Source organism: Rhinolophus hipposideros (assembly GCF_964194185.1).
Source record: "Rhinolophus hipposideros genome assembly, chromosome: 9".
Lineage (NCBI taxonomy): Eukaryota > Metazoa > Chordata > Mammalia > Chiroptera > Rhinolophidae > Rhinolophus > Rhinolophus hipposideros.
In genome coordinates this window covers 12,915,841-12,927,943 of record NC_138055.1, presented here as the reverse complement: position 1 = coordinate 12,927,943, position 12,103 = coordinate 12,915,841, and the positions used below count along the sequence as shown (strand labels likewise).

Below are 12,103 nucleotides of genomic sequence, written 5' to 3'. Positions count from 1 at the left end.
CCTGGATGGAACTAGGCATGGGTGGGTGATAGGTTCTCCTGGCTGGGCTTTTCTCCTTTTGTTGGCAAAACACTGTTAAAAGATTATTGCCTCCTATGTTGCTGAGGTCCGACTGCAGTGTCTGCGTTGGATGGAGCTGGGGCAAGGCCTCGAGGGGGACCTTCGCCCAAAGGCAAGAAACACTCGAACAAGAGATGTGAAAACTAGCACAGACATCTCACCCGGTTAGCTGAGGCAAGGAAGCAAGCATCTGAGTGGCAGGATGATGGGATATCTGGCCTAAGGCCCATTTTGTGGAACCCGGAGGCTCTCAGAGTCCCACCACTCAGTTGGACGACACTGGAATGTCATGATGAAGGGACGTGGGAACACACATACATACTCAGTTCCTGGGTCAAAGGCATTTAGAAAGTATATTCTCAGGCCCTCCATTCTGTTCCCATCAGGAACCAAGGCTGAGAAGGAAGATGAGGCAGGACAGGGGAGAGGGTAACAGAGCACCCCCCCCCCCCCCCCGAATGCACAGAGTTAGTCAGAGAACAGGCTGGCGAAAGACTTCCTCAGGTTGCGGATGGTTTCAGCCTTGGCCTCGTCTTCACTTGGGGTCCCGCGCTGGGAAGTGTCAGTTGTGCTGAGGCTGTTTGTCAGGGACTGTGATTTGCTGAAACAGAAAGGCAAGGGAGGTTGGGGGGAGACAGGGGCTGGACTCCCAAGGAAATGAGTTGCGGGGGGGCTTGCCTGGAAGCCAGGTGGGCGAGGCCAGCCATCACCAGGGTATTAAGACCAGAAACCAGGCATTCCAATGCTTACACGATCCTGGGAACAGCCCCGCACATTGTTTCACTGGCAGAGTGGTTACTGGTTTCCTCCTTTTTTAGGTACAGAAATTGGGGCAAGGAACGGGGACACGTTCTTTCCACTAACCCAGGAGGCTCAGATGGCAGGGTTATTAGAGCAGCTTGACGACTCTCCTGCCTGTGTGTACAAACGCACCTCGTAAACTGCAAAGTGCTGTGTCATCATCGGGTGCTGGTGCTCCTCCTGTATTGCCCAGCACTTTGGGAATCAGGAGGCCTCTTGTAGACTCCCCCTTTGCCATCCTACCCCTCTGGCTTTGGACAACAAGTAACTTACAGCGTAGGGCCTCTTTGACCTCATCCGGTAAAATGGCCCACCCTCAGGCCTCGTCTAACTCTGTCACTCTGGGATTCAATTCCCACCTCTTCCCTGAAGCCCTTATTCCTGATTCCAGCCTGTTTTGGAATTCTCGTGGTGCCCACTGTTGGAACCGCAGTGTTTGAACCTTTGTGTCCGCCCAGTGCTAGGTGACAGAGGTGTGGAGATGAATTCAACTCAGGCCCTGCCCTCAAGAGGCGCACAGTCTAGTGGAGGTGACAAACATAGGCAGAGATGATACAAATATATGACCAGTTTAAGGGATCCACACACAGTCTTGTCACCACTATACAAAAATCAAAATCCTCTTCAAAACAGGGACTGTCTTTCACCCCTTGCATATTCCACATGGGGCTTTACGCAAGACTAGGCACTGAGCCGGCATCTGATCAATATCTGCTGACTTGCATTGAACCCAAAAACACGCCTGTCAGCGATTAGCTGGGCTGCCTCTCTGCACATGGTGAGAGGCTGTCACAGACGTGCTGAATGGTGCCAGCTGTGTTCCAAGCACTACCTGCGTCCTTGTAATAACCCTGTGGGGTAAATACTATCTTCCTGTTGCAAGTGACGAACTAGAAGTTATGTTAACTTCAGCAGAGAGGTTAAGTAGCTTTTCTGAGGTCATGAAGATTTTACAGGGTAGAGCTGGAATCTGAACCCAGGCCTTCTGACTCTAGAGCCTGGGCTGTTGACTACGAGGCCGGACTGCCTGGAGAGCCACTTGCTAATATCTATCAAACCAAAAATACATTTATCCTTTGATCCGACAATACCATTTCAGGTCTTTTCTCTGCAGGTGGCCCTGCACATATAAGAAACAGCGTGTGCTCAAGGTTATTCATAGCATACTTCTCTGTAAGAGCAAACCAAGTTTCCATGGATGGTGGATTAGTTGGATACATTATGCTACAATTAGACAGTGGAATACTACACAGCCAGGAAAAGGGGAGCATTTCGAGGAACTGAGTAGAAGAGCTCCAGGGTTTCTTGTTAAACGTAAAAATCAAGGAGCAGAATGGTGTGAATGGTGACACTATCTGTGTAAAAAAGTGTGTGTGTGTGTATGTGTGTGTGAATCAGAACACATATTTTTGGATTTACGTAAGAAAACACTGGAGAAACACACAAAAGTGGTTACTTCTGGGGAGTAAGTGGCAGGACAGCATTGGATAGGAATGAGGTGGGACAAAGGTTTTTCAGTACACAGCTTTGATATAGTTGCTATCTTAGACCTTTGAGCCATGTGAATGTATTACCTACTCAAAAAATTATGGACCATGGACTCGATGTCCTGTGTTCAATCCTAGCTCTTCTACTTACTACCAGTGGAAACTTTGGCCAGTTATTTAATCTCTTTCTCTTATTTAATATTATCCCCATCTGTGAAATGGGTATAATAACATTTATTAGCTCCTAAGTTTGTGAGTATGAAAAAAAAACCCAACTAGGAAAAATGCTGGCTACACACTAAGTAGACAGCAATGCTAGTGTGAAACTGTGATTGTCACTATTAGCATTTGGAGTTGAAAGAGCTCCAAATGCTAACTCCCAAAAAAACAAAATTGGGATCTCTCTTTCTGACCTTGAACCAAGAGATGGGCTCGACAGGGGAGAGGATGTGCATGTATATTGTGACTGACTGTTTACAAAAGTGATGGCAACAATGCCTTCTGTTCCTGTCCCCTAGCCTTTTGCAACATGACTTTGCAGGAGAGAGAGAGAGAGAGAGAGAGAGAGAGAGAGAGAGAGAGAGAGAGAGAGAGAGAGAGAGAGACAAAGGCCCAGCTGACAGCCAGACGTGTGCACGGGGCCCTGTTAAAGCATCCAGCCCCAGTTAAGCTGCCGGATGATGGTAGCATTACGAGTGATCCTGGGAGAGTAGGGTTGCTAGATTTAGTAAATAAAAATACAGAACACCCACTTAAATCTGAATTTCAGATGAAACACAAAAACTTTTAAAAGTATACGTATATCCCATGCAATGTTTGAGGACATACTTCTACTCAACATTATTCGCTATGTATCTGAATTTCAAATCAAACTGGGTATCCTGTGTTTTATCTGGCAACTCTACAGGAGACCCTGCAGAAGGACCTCTCAGCTGAGCCAAATACAGAACACATTGCTGAACCGAAAAAACATGAGCAAAGAAAATGGTTGTGTTCTTAGGCCACTAAGTGTTGGGGTGGTTTGTTACACAGCAAGCGATAACCGATGCACATCTGTCTGGAGGATCACGGTGGGGCCTAAGCTATACCCGCACCTTGCTGCACCCGACCTGCCGCCCAAGTTCCATCCTTGATGCCTCCTTCTAGCATTTAAAATGTGGGTGAGGCCTCAGTGCATTCTCCTTTATCTCTGAGTCCATGACCCTGAATCAGCCCAGCTCTGCCCACACCCCAACTCCACCCTCTACCCTCCCTCCCCAATCCCCAAGCACTTACTTGAGGTGGGGTTGGGGTGGTGCTGGTTTCTTGGACTCTTCACCCTGTTGGGACGCGCTGCGGCCTTGCACGGGGGGCCGGGGCTGTGAGGTGAGGGTGACCCCTGGCTTGGATGCCTGGTTTGGAGAGCTGCCAGTGGCTGCCCGGGACAGCTGTGGCGAGCCTGGCGATCGCTGCTGCTGTGGGGACCCAGACTGGGGGCTCTGGGGCTGCTGGCCTTGTGGGGAGAGCCGCTGTTGGGAGGGGCTTCCAGATCTTGGGGGCTGAGGAGACTGAGCTTGGCGAGGGCCCCCTACAGGAGGGGAAAAAAAATTACATTCACATTTGTCTTAGGCTAAATACGGCCGCACAAACGTTGCTTCGAGGATGTTCATTACAGTGTTTTTTATAACTGTAAAACAGAAAACAACGTAAATGCTTAACTAATTAAGAACATCAAGGTACATCCATATAATGGAACATGCTGTGGTCATCATGTGTGACGTGGCAGAATAATCTGAAATAAAATGGGATTTTGTTGATAGATGCTAAATGAATACTGTCAAACAAAACAAGCAACTTATAAAACAGTACCTACAGTTTGATTGCACTTTGGCACATGTATCAAGCGACGTGAAAAAGAAAGACCGGCAGGTTATACACTAAAACCAGTGTGTCTCAACCTTTAATGTGCATGAATCACAGGGGAATCTTGTCAAAATAAAGATTCTGATACAGTAGGTCTGGGGCGGTGTTATGTACTGAATTGTGTTTCCCCCAGATTCATATTTTGAAGTCCCAACCCTCAATGTGACTCTTTTTGGAGATAAGGCCTTAAAGGAGGTAATTATTGTTCAATGAGGTTATAAAGGTGGGGCCCTGACCCGATAAGACAGGTGTCCTTGTAAGAAGGGAGAGAGAGACACCAGGGGCATGCACACAGAGGAAAGGCCGTGTGACGACACAGGGAGAAGGCCATGGAGAGAAGTGTCAACCCTGCTGGCACCTTCACCTTGGACTTCCAGCCTCCAGAACTGGGAGAAAATGAGGTCTGCTGCTGAAGCCACCCAGTCTCTGTTCTGTTATGGCAGCCTGAGCTGACTAATCCAGGCCGAGGCTGTGAGTCTGCACTTCTAACAGGCTCCAGGTGATAGAAAGTACGCGATGTGCTTCCCAGGCATTGAGTCACGAGGCACTGAGCCACGATGACAAACGTGGTGGGATTATGAAGGATTTTCATTCTCTTCCTCTGCTCACTGGTGTTTTCCATAATAAAGACGTATTACTTTTGGAGCAATGACAAGAATTATCCTTAACTCTTGGATAGCTCTCTCAACTTTTCTAAGAACTTTCAAAAGCAAAATATCGTTTGATCGAGACAGAGGCTGGTAGGGAAGATACCATTCTTCTCATCCCACAGAGGTGGCAACCGAGCCTCACTCAGGTGTCGTAATGTGACTCTGTGAGCCCCAGAACGCTCCTAGAGGATCTGGCTTCTCTCTGTCACCGCACAGAGCATACGGTCACCTGCAAGCCAAGGGGCATCATAAGCTTAGAGACGTGTTAGCCACGCAGAGGTGACTCTGAGTGGAGTTCCAAGGCCCCAAGTGAGCCAGGTACACTCTCCTCAACTCGGGGGTGTCAGGACCTCTCACTGTCGGCTGCTTTGCCAAAGCAGACTGCCTGCCTGCTGGTCTCTTCTCCCCTGCTCCCGAGACCGTAGGCGGCCCCAGGGTTATTCTCACCGTGCTTTGTGGAGATCACTTTAGAGAGCTGAGATCACTGAGAGTTAAAAGGGGCTGCAGCCCATTTCTGTGGCCTTTTCATAATGTGGGTTTCCCTCGCTGGGGCTCCTCAGTCTCTACTGAGCACCAGTTATGTCCTTGGCCGTGGGCTGTGTATCCTCACAACAGCTCTGAGGGTCAGGCATTACCAACACCCCCATTTTTACAAAGAAACTGAGCCCCACATACACTGGGACTTGCTCAAGGTGTCACTTCCAAGAAAGGGAAGAGCTAAGATTCAAATCTAGATCTTTTTGACTCAAAAGTCCTGTTTTTGTCTTCCTCCCTCCCTCCCTCTTCTCCCTCTCCCTCGCTCTCTCCCTCTGCCTCTCTCTCTCTCCTATACCCCACAGGGCTGCCCTGAGTCCTTGCATCTTTGTGTGAATTCAGAAAGGGTCCTTTCCTCCAGTGGAGGCAGCTCTGAGTGAAGTACAAGGGCAGCGAGGACTAGATTTCAGCTGACCTCCCCCTCAGACATCATCACAGCTGGTCACCTTTGCAGGGGGCATAACCTGCATGTCTGGTGGCCTGACACCATGCTGGCACCAGGAGCTCCATGTCCTGTCTCAAGCCTTGCCACGAACTTGCTATGTGACTGTGAGTAAATCACTTCTCTCTGGGCTTCTCTCTGGGCTTCCTTATTTGTAAAATGAGGTCCTTGGACTCATCATCAAATGCCCCTCCCAATTTGAGCGCTTTTGTGAGCCTGTGCAATATTTTCTAAGTTGAATTGAATGGCAGCTTCAAGTTAGCAACTGATGGCACGTGGCTTAGATTCATTCTGTTTCTCTTTCATGACTCTATCTCCTAGTAGATGGGAGGACCCGTGATCTCAAAACTCAAATAGCTAATAGGGCCAGGCAGGTACAATCATTAAGTAAAGCAGGCAAGTGTCAGAAAAATCCCATGGCTTTAACAAATTTTCCCACTTAAGATTAAAAAAACATAGTTCAGAGACCTATATCTCTAAAGAGGTGCAGCATGAAGAAAACAGCAATGGACTCCGAGTCTTGGTGGAAGTGACAATAGGGAGGAAGCTAACGGAGAGTCCTTGCCCTGTCTCAGGAACAGCTGTCACCTAATTTCAGGGGACAGTTGCTATATAGAAATTCAGGCCCATTGTTTCTGCTGCTGCTTTATCAAGAGAAGCTGCAAATACCTAGATGTTTATGTAAAAGCTCCTGATTTTAAAAGGCTGGTTTACTTTTGTGTTGAACCCACTGCAGGTCAAAGAAAAGAATCTGTTTCCTCCTTTTATCCTAAGTCTTCTCCCCCTTGCACCAGCCCCCGACAATACCTTGGAAAATCTGAACATGCGCTCATTCATTTATTAACTATTCGTTGCGTCCCTATTATACACCTGGGATTCCTCACGAGACACTCGAGTTATTACTTTCAGCTTCTTGGCAAAGCAAGAAATGTAGTATGTTTTATTTGAGCACACACACAAAAACGTGAACTTCTGTACAGAAAGCATTTGCCTGAGCACAGGATTGGTGCTAAAATATGATGAGGCTTATTAAGCGAAAACTTCACGGGTTACGGAGTTGAAAATAAACAGTGAGCTCCAAAACAAGTTAATAGTGTGATCTTGTTATTTGGGAAACTCAATGACAGCATTGTTTTTAAATTAGCCTTGTTATTTTTGATCTGAATGTGAATTCAATGAGCATTTTCTTTAATTATCCTAATTGGCTTTAAATGGATTGTTGTTCAACTTCACTAAAAGTGTGTTTGGCCTCATGTCCCTTAAAATAATATCTCTTTATCAAGCGTGTCTCTACCCTGGGCCCGAGAGGAAACCAGAATACAGTAGCTCTCTGTTTAAAAAGTGCTCTGTTCGAATGTGTTTTAAAAAGTAAGTGCTGGGGCCGAGTGGGAAAGGAGAGGGTAAGGCAGAGGCACAGCCAGGAGCCTGGCAGGGTGATGAATACGTCGGTTTTGAACGTTTGTAACTTAGAACTGTCGCCAGGCGGGAGGATGGTGGGGCTGCATTCGTTATAAGGATTGTGAATTATAACCATTAAGAACAATACGTAGATTGTCATTGTTAGTAAGACACACGTTATTAATAGTAAGTTTTAAATAGGAAACGTTATAGAAGTGATTTTAATAGTCAACTCTTAGTAGTAGGAGCTAACACCTACTAAGCGCCACCTCTGTCGGACATTTCACCTGCATTGTCTCAGGGGCAGCTCCTCGTAACTAAACAGGGAGCTGTACTTTCCTCCTTTATCCCTGGGGAGGTTCGGAGGAGCGACATGAGTTGCCTAAGACGGCAGAAGTACTGAGACATGGAAATGGATTCAAACACGTTTATCTTCTGAAGAATCCCTGTTCAGTTCACCTGTCCAGTTGTATACATTACGCCATTTCCCTTTTCTGAACGGCTTCCTGCTCCTCCAAGAAGACAAGCAGAGACAAAACAGATGAATGGGGCATTTTAGCTAAGACCTGTGCAAGAGGAAGCCATTTCAGTGCCCAAGGCTGATCCTTGAAAGGTTGCTGTGAAACGGCCTGGCCTGGCTTCTTGATGCAAACGTGCTTTGAAGCGGCAAGCTGGCATGAGAGCAGTGAGTGTGCCTGGAAGGCTTGACTGCAAGAGGGGACCCGGCAGATTTTTCTCTGCCAGCCTGTGTGTAAGGACACCCGAGCAGCTGACATTCTGAGAGGAAGGCAGTTATGATTTCTTTTCATCGTATCATCGATAGTTTTTGCATTCCCTAATAAACAGTGTCACTGAAATAGCAGTGCTGGAATATTTTTGGAGGAACAATTTTAATCAACAAGTTTACATGTGATGATCCGTTTTTCTCTCTCTCTTTCTCGCTCTAGCCGGGTGGCTGGTAAATCTGTAATCAGGCACCACGAGTACTAGGAAACAGACACTTTCTAGGAGATCCGAAAGGCCAGGCTTGTAAACCCGCCATTTTCTTGTCATGCTTCCTTGGACAAGGCCCCAACCTCTACCTCCGTGAGAAGAAAATACCGCTGTTTTTTCACTGTACAGTGCTTAGGAGGCTAAACATGAGAAAATAGATGGGAAAGACCCAAGCACAGTGCCTGGCACACACTAGGTACTTAATACATTTACTTGCTGTTTTTCCTTCCTGATTTTAAGGGGGTGACCAACCCCACAGTCTCAAACATTCTGCTTCTAGAACGAGGGCACATAGTCTGTGGATAAAGTGTTAAGATGGATTTTTCCAGAGTGCCTTCTGGAAATCACACATGGATCTCTGAGTGCATTTCAGCATCCTCGCTGGATGGTTTCTCTCGGCCGGTCGTGGGTCCTACCTTGTGTGGGTGGGCGTGGCTGGGGCTGTCCCAGCGGAGTCCCCAACTGGACTGGCCCGGGGGATTTTGCTGGTTTAGTCTGCGGAGCCTAGAGCAGAAGAGAGGAGAAGCCTGTTGTGATCACCAGTCATTTACTTCCTGGGTGGGAGGGCAGGATTTACAAAGATGTTTTCATCATTGAGGTAAAACTTACGGAACGTGCGCAATTCTTAAGCGTAGGGCACCATGAATTCTTACCCATGTATGCACCCCTGTGACCACCACCCCGATCAGGACAGACACTTGTAGTGGAGAAGGTTGCCCTGGGCCCCCTCCCAGCCAGCCACCCCTTCCAATGTAACCATTATTCCAATGTCTATTGGAGATCCAAGTTTTTATGTGGCAAGGGGAAGCAGCTTTTGATACTTGCTTTTCCAGAAAACTGGGGAGCTAGCAAATTCTTTGGAGAATGATCTGGTAATCCATGGTGTGGAGGGGAGGCGATGTGTGGGAGCTTGTCGAGGTTGGGGGATGGGGAACTGGAATACACAATAGTCTCTATTGACTGGTGCCCTGGGATCACACAAAGGGCATGTGTGTACACAGACGTGCACACACACACACACACACACACACACACTGCTCCCTGCTCAGGCCCAGGATGGAGGGCACAGAAGGGACAGCTGACAGTTAACAATCTCTATCCACAGTCCTTTTGAGACAAGGTTTTTCTCCCCAGGATGGTGAGGGAGGAAGAGCCCCTCAGAGCCTCCCAAACCCCTGTCAGGAGCAGGGTGTAGCTCTCCCCCATGCCCAGCCTCCGTCCACACCCATCTGTCATGCAGGGTCTCTGCTCCCGCTCCCCACATAAGAACGCAGGACATGGTGAGGCCAAAAAGGAACACCCACGGAGCCATAGGTAGGGGAGTCATACCACTATATTATCGCTGGCGGCTGGGTTGGAGACATAGGAAGGAGGAGCCACATGATCCCCAATCCGCCCTTTGCTTCTCTGCCTGCCAACCAACCAACCAACCAACCAACCAACCAACCAACCAACCAACCAACCAGCGTAGCCATGGCATCAGTGGCTAATTGGCTACAGCTGATGGCCCTCGACTACCCGAGCCAGCACCTTTCCACATGAGGCCGAGAGCCTGGAAATTGCTCTCTGGGACTCTGTTCCCACACCATTCCTTTCTCCCCAAGGTGGTTCCTCCCTAGGGGTATCTCCTTTGGATCTAGAGGCCCCCATTCCTGGACAGCCTGACATTTCTCATGGCTACAAAGTCTCCTTTGTTCCTGAAGACCTTACCCAAGGCCTCAGGGGTGAGGGCACTGTGCCTCCTGGCATCAGGAATTGGCTCATTTTGGAGACAACAAGGTCGGCCATCAGCTGTTTGTCTTCTTCCACATGCTCTCCAATCAGGGGCATCGAGCTGTCCATTACCTAGGGGAGAGAAAGGAGACCTGAGGGATGCCCATGCCAGCGGTAGCCAGGCGAGAGAGCCGACGCAGAGCTCAGAACTGAAGTGACCACTAGATGGTGATGTTCTCCATGCAAACACCCAGCCCAGCGCCTCCAGCTGGGCATGAGCCCCCTTGGAGATTTCCAGTTCCCTGCAGTTCAGTCTAAATCAACTCCCTGGATTCGGTTCAATTCAGTCTACAGTCGCTGGGCTACAGAAATGCGACCCAGGGCCAACGTGACTTTTCTGCTCTTTTCTTTGGGGAACTGGTCTCTGCCCCTTCTTTTCCCACTTTGGCCCCTGCCCAAGGTCAGGGGCTGGCTTCCTGAACTTTGGCCCAAGGTCAAGGCTTTCCACAAAGCCGGAAGCAGTGAGGTGGGGGTTCGATTATGACAAAAAAGAAAGAAAAAGAAAAAGAAAAGACATAGGCTGGGGTTGACCTAGGGTTCAGATAGACGAGGAAAGAGGAAAGTCTTGTTCTCTGGCAGAACATATGCTTGGAGTGAAACTCATTCCACAGGAGCACGCTGTTTCTCAAAGAGGGCAAAGCACTTACTGTGTTTCCCCGAATATAAGACTGGGTCTTTTTTTTTTTTTATTGGGGAAGGGGAACAGGACTTTATTGGGGAACAGTGTGTACTTCCAGGACTTTTCCAAGTCAAGTTGTCCTTTCAGTCTTAGTTGTGGAGGGAGCAGCACAGCTCCAGGTCCAGTTGCCATTGTTAGTTGCAGGGGGCGCAGCCCACCATCCCTTGCAGGAGTCGAGGAGTCTACCCGGCAACCTTGTGGTTGAGAGGATGCACTCCAACCAACTGAGCCATCTGGGAGCTCAGCGGCAGCTCATTGACTTCAGTCTAGTTGCAGAGGTGCAGTTCGCTGGCCCATGTGGGAGTCCAACTGGCAGCCCTGTTGCCCAGAGCTTGCACTCTAACCAACTGAGCCACCCCTCTGCCCCCAGACTGGGTCTTATATTAAGGTTTGCTCCAAAAGACGCATTAGGGCTTATATTTAGGGGATGCCATGCTGAAAAATCATGCTAGGGCTTATTTTCCAGTTCGGTCTTATTTTTGGGGAAACACTGCATATTGAGAGAGGCATGAGAGATCATATTTACCCATCCTGCTCTTTTTGCAGCTGGGGAACCTGAGGCTCATAGGTGGGAAGGGACTTGTTCAAAGTCACACAGGCCAACCACCCAGGTGATTCCCCAGGCACAAGCAGCTGTAGGCAGTTGTGAAGAGGAGTGAGGCCTTGGCCGGTCCTCTCTCTACTCCTTCACTCCTGTCCAGCCCTCTGCACTCACTGTACCTCCGCGAAACTCACTGTCATGTTTCCCCTTTGTCCAGGCTCTGGACCCACCAGGTTCTTTCTCTCTTCTGGGTCCCTATGCATGCCATTCTCTCAGCTCGCTCTATCTGGCTCTCGTCTATCAGGAAACACCTACCTAGCCTTCCTCTGGGAAGCTTTCTCCAGCTGAGCAAGCTCTGATAAGACACCTCTCATCCGGACTCCCACTGTCCTACTGGAGAGCGGGAGTTGTCCTACTGGAGAGCTTCCCCACAGCACTGTCATCTGCTGTTTACGTGTGTCTCCTCAACCAGACTATGAGAACCTGAGGTCGGGATGGGCCCTGTGTCCTGTCAAACAGGTATACCCTCAATAATTACCTGTTACATGGAGGAATGAGAAGTCCTTGCAATAAGTCCTGCTCATAACGATCAGGATACTGATAAGTACTATAATGTACTGAGCACCTACTATGTGCCAGGCACTGTTCTAAGCACTGGGTGTGGACAATCTCACACAAATCTCAGAATAGTTCTTTGAAACAGGTACTATTATTATCCTCATCTTAATGCTGAGGAAACTGCGGGTCAAGGAAGTGGCAAATTCAAGGACACCTCACGAGCAAAGCCACGGCTCTTTTACTTCTCGTCAAGCACGGAAACAGCTCTCTATGGTCAGAACCGGG

At 48.6% G+C, this 12,103-nt stretch overlaps 1 protein-coding gene across 1 annotated transcript in view; it reads right to left on the bottom strand.

The window, feature by feature from the left end:
* Positions 1–389: 389 nt before the first annotated feature.
* SYN3 (synapsin III) overlaps positions 390–12,103 on the bottom strand; it is a 417,649-nt gene continuing 405,935 nt past the window's right edge. The window contains exons 11-14 of the mRNA XM_081059169.1: positions 9,978–10,112; positions 8,684–8,771; positions 3,624–3,915; positions 390–661 (exon numbers count right to left, since the gene is read on the bottom strand). Of these exons, the coding sequence (XP_080915295.1) occupies positions 529–661; positions 3,624–3,915; positions 8,684–8,771; positions 9,978–10,112 (648 nt within the window). The 3' untranslated portion in view covers positions 390–528. The remainder of the gene's footprint in view (positions 662–3,623; positions 3,916–8,683; positions 8,772–9,977; positions 10,113–12,103) is intronic.